Source organism: Limulus polyphemus, unplaced genomic scaffold, assembly GCF_000517525.1.
Source record: "Limulus polyphemus unplaced genomic scaffold, Limulus_polyphemus-2.1.2 Scaffold6163, whole genome shotgun sequence".
NCBI classification, from domain to species: domain Eukaryota; kingdom Metazoa; phylum Arthropoda; class Merostomata; order Xiphosura; family Limulidae; genus Limulus; species Limulus polyphemus.
Genome location: NW_013671773.1, coordinates 46156 through 50829, shown reverse-complemented (window position 1 = coordinate 50829; position 4674 = coordinate 46156). Strand labels below are relative to the sequence as shown.

At 31.3% G+C, this 4674-nt stretch overlaps 1 protein-coding gene across 1 annotated transcript in view; it reads right to left on the bottom strand.

The window, feature by feature from the left end:
* The window catches only part of LOC106473426 (Golgi pH regulator-like), a 16531-nt gene that overhangs the window by 5336 nt on the left and 6521 nt on the right, over positions 1-4674 (bottom strand). The window contains exons 6-7 of the mRNA XM_022401871.1: positions 3412-3492; positions 358-470 (exon numbers count right to left, since the gene is read on the bottom strand). Of these exons, the coding sequence (XP_022257579.1) occupies positions 358-470; positions 3412-3492 (194 nt within the window). The remainder of the gene's footprint in view (positions 1-357; positions 471-3411; positions 3493-4674) is intronic.

The following is a 4674-nucleotide window of genomic DNA, read 5'->3' as shown; positions in this document are numbered from 1 at the left end:
AAGGATATGAAGTGAACTTGAAGGGAATACTAGATGTATTAACAACAAGAACAGGGATATGAAGTTGAAGGGAATACTAGATGTATTAACAACATGAACAAGGATATGAAGTGAACTTGAAGGGAATACTAGATGTATTAACAACAAGAACAAGGATATGAAGTTGAAGGGAATACTAGATGTATTAACAACATGAACAAGGATATGAAGTGAACTTGAAGGGAATACTAGATGTATTAACAACAAGAACAAGGATATGAAGTTGAAGGGTATACTAGATGTATTAACAACATGAACAAGGATCTGAAATGAACTTGAAGGGAATACTAGATGTATTAACAACATGAACAAGGATACTTTCAGATGATCCATACTGTGAAGTGGTCACACTCTTCAACATATTCCATATAACTGACCCCTGGCTGCCACTACCAGGTTGCAGAAGTTTCTCGCGTTCCGCTAGAGCAATTCTGAAAGCAAGAACATTGTTTTTCAGATAGTTCTTTTTGGATTTTCTTTGAAATACATTTGTGAAATAGGAAATGAAGGTTAACTCTCACTCTAGGGAAGTGTCATAAGCACATACGTGGGATACACTCCGTAACCTTTGTTTTAGCGTTGAACAACCTGATATTAACCACCACGTGAGCTTGGAATTTTGTATCACCATGAAGAAAGGGTATTCCTTTTGAAACTTATCAAGTTTATAAGTTCCAGATAAGTAATGAACTATCAAACATGTCTTTTTTTGTTATTATTATTGTGTGTCTAAAAATAAACCTGACACTGGAAGAGGCATTTTATTTATAAACATTACAGAACGAAAAAAAAAAAAAGAAGGTTAAAACAGCAGAGCTTAAATAATTCCTTTATTAACTGGTGAGTAATATTTTATGATAATCAAATTTAATTCCACAACATCTTAAATTTGTTACTTTTATATAGTTTGTATAAAACTTAACTGAATTCTGTCAAACTATCTAAACAATAATGATTTAGTTTCAGAAACTTAAAAATTGAAGTTATACTTGAGGACACAGGCATGAAGTTCTGGCCTGAGGAACATCTCAATATGTTTTGTTTCTTTGTTTTTAATCCCAAAGTTACACAATGGGTTATTTGTGCTGTGTTAAACACTGGTATTGAACCTCAATATTTGGCATAATAACTTCTCAAGCATATCGCTGAGCCACTGGGAAGGCATATATCATGAAGATTGTGATGATGTAGCTAGTTTTGCAATATTTCAGTCACTCAGCGATTCATCAGATTTGGTCATAACATGCTCTTATTAATTAAATTTTACTGTAAATCTTAATACATTAGGAATACAATTTTGACTTGTGCACTGTTTAAACTAAGCAACTTCTCATGTGGTCTTAGTTCTAAACTATGAGTAATTCATGTTTTCTGTACATTATCAGCCCTGACCACACAAACAAACCTTACAAAACTGGTAAGAGTAATTAATTTACACACACACACACATGGTTTCTGTATCATACTAACACTATTATCTTTAAGATGTTTTAAGTTTAAAGGTATGATATCATACCTGTTTTTAATTATACATAATATTTTCTTTAGCATAACTAGAGTTGTTTTTAATAATAATGCTGTAGGGACTGGATGACTGTTCATAGCCAAGTTGTAAGAGCTTATAAACTCCAACATGAACATTTTATTAATCCTAGTTCTATAACATCCATCCAGTAACTAAACTCTGCCAGCAAAGTAACAAATTAGTTACCATTCTTAAATAGGTTGAATTAGTTATGGAGTGATAGAACTACACAAGAAGTTATAATAAAGAACAAGTACTTATAATGAGGAAAACACACTATTAGATCATTCTTAACTTCTGATAATTTTTAAAATATCCAATTTATCAATACATTTCATAATAAAGTGATATATTTTGTTTGTATATAGTAAGTCAGAGAATATTTCCTTCCTTTTTATGGTGAAAGGTTCGTACTCCTTCAAAAAATTAATGTTTGCTTCAGAATTTTACACAAAGCTATATTTAGGCTTTCTTTGTATAGCTGTCCCTAATTTGGAAATGGCAGATAAGTGCAGGATTCTCAAACTATGAAACCAACAGGAGGCTCTAAGGGGTGTCATTGAGTTGAAAATATCAACAAATCTCACTTTTTATTTTTAAATACTAATTTATTCAAAGAGAATTGTTTCATCTTTTCAATCTCTTCTCTGTTCGGTTGTGCTACATAGAAAGTACAGTAAGACCCCGCTTTAAGCTGATTCGTTATAGAGCTCTTGTCTCCTTGAGTTATTTTTTTTCACGAGAGAGAGAAAAAATTATGAAAATCCATAACTCTTTGAACACTACTTTTTCTCACTAATGGAAGTAGGGCATTAAATAATTTTTATTTAATAAAATAATGCAACACAGAACATAAAATAATAACATGCCAAAAGGAGACAATGTCACATAACTATCAAAATTATTCTGCCATTTCTAGTAATGTAATATGAACCGTTAAATCGTCATCCATCTACAGAATATCGTACCCGTGGGTAACTTATGTTAAATTTCATACTTATTGGAGGAGTGATGAATGAAATAGAGAAGAGGGGATGCTTAGAGAAACAATGTCACAATTCTCCCACTAGGGTAAGTTCAGGATTTCTTTGAATATTACAGTGCTCTTTATAAATTATGCTTGCCGCTAAACACATGCTGCACAGTGGTCTCCCTTTGTTCGAACATTAGAATGTTTTTACAGTAACCTGATTCTGTTATAGGTTGCTCTTTTTTTTCCTTTCAGTGATGAGAAGAGCCAAATGATGTCCACTGCCTCACGTACCTGCTGCCTTCCACCCTGGGGTTGGCACCAGTTTGACATGTTTTTTTGTTTTTAAAGACTGTTTGTGTTCATTAACTTTAATAAATAATACTGTACTGTAACAATCTATGTTTACCAGTACCTAAATAAAGCACTTATACGATGTTCTCAGATAAGAAACAATGCCTTCAGTTACATATCTCCATATATGTAATGTTAAAATGACCCTGTTTAGAGCTCTGTTCTCAGGAACTCTTCCTGAGCACTAAACGGGGTATTACTGTACTGCTTTTACTTTCTTATTAGTTCATTTCAAATTTTTTGCATAAAGCTACATATGTTCCTAATTTAGAACTTATAGACTAGAGGGAAAGCAGAGAGCCAAAGAATAGCCATAACCAACTGTTCTTGTCTCACTAAATAGGGAGATTTTGCCACCACTTTTATAATCCACCTTGGATTCAAAGTCTGGACACACTAACAACCTAGGCCATGCCAAGCCTCCCAAATTTATTAAATTGAATTGAGTTACAAATAAAATTAATGACACAGCATTTTTTCATAAACATACATTTAGATTTTTGTTTATAATACGAGGACAGACCTTTTCTTTTTCATTATGATCATATCGACCGTCTGTAACACCTTCTTTTCTAAAGATTGAGTATCGTTTGGCGTCACTGGCCTGGAAAAAAAGGAAATTAAACCATTCAAACATTTAAACCCAGCAGAGACAACACTAGTAAACTTTTACAAACTTGAATATCTATAACAATACAGCAAACTTCATTTGCATATGTATTCTACAAACTTGAATAAATCTTATGTCAATTATAAAATTTCATAATATTCATTAACAGAAAATATAAATGATTACTGACTGTTCAATTTTCTATGCATAAATTACTGACTGTTCTATTTTTTATGCACAAGTTACTGACTGTTCTATTTTTTATGCACAAGTTACCGACTGTTCTATTTTTTTATGCACAAGTTACTGACTGTTCTATTTTTTATGCACAAGTTACCGACTGTTCTATTATTTATGCACAAGTTACTGACTGTTCTGTTTTTTATGCATAAGTTACAGACTGTTCTATTTTTTATGCACAAGTTACCGACTGTTCTATTTTTTATGCACAAGTTAATGACTGTTCTATTTTTTATGCACAAGTTACTGACTGTTCTATTTTTTATGCACAAGTTACTGACTGTTCTATTTTTTATGCACAAGTTACTGACTGTTCTATTTTTATTCACAAGTTACTGACTGTTCTATTTTTTATGCACAAGTTACCGACTGTTCTATTTTTTATGCACAAGTTATTGACTGTTCTATTTTTTATACATAAATTCACAGTGTATGTAATTAACTTTTTACTTTACAGTAAAACCCAATTAATTCTACTGGAAAAATTTTTTTTATATGAAAATTCTAATTATTTCTAAAACACGTTCTTACAGATCCAGTGTACTTGAATATGTAGTAGTTTTCTCATACATTTGTTTTATTCTATCAAAACTATCTGTTAAAAACAAGTAAAAACTGCTCAAATTTTTCAGTTTTGAGACTGTTTTCAAAAATATGACAACTTTTGCTAAGGCTAGTACGGTTTATTTGATATTGAATTATTTAATTACTTTAAACTGGTAAAAACACATATGATTTTCATTTTAGTTTTAAGAATGGGGGTTATAAAAAATACATTAGTCTTAGAATACTATAAACAAAATAATATTTCTAAATAAATAATTTAACCAATAAGACATCAACTACAAATAAGCATGACAACAACAAAAAGAATACAGGCATCTGTATGACTAGTTATCATGGGTCAGTACCTTACCTCTAGTTACTGTGGATCAG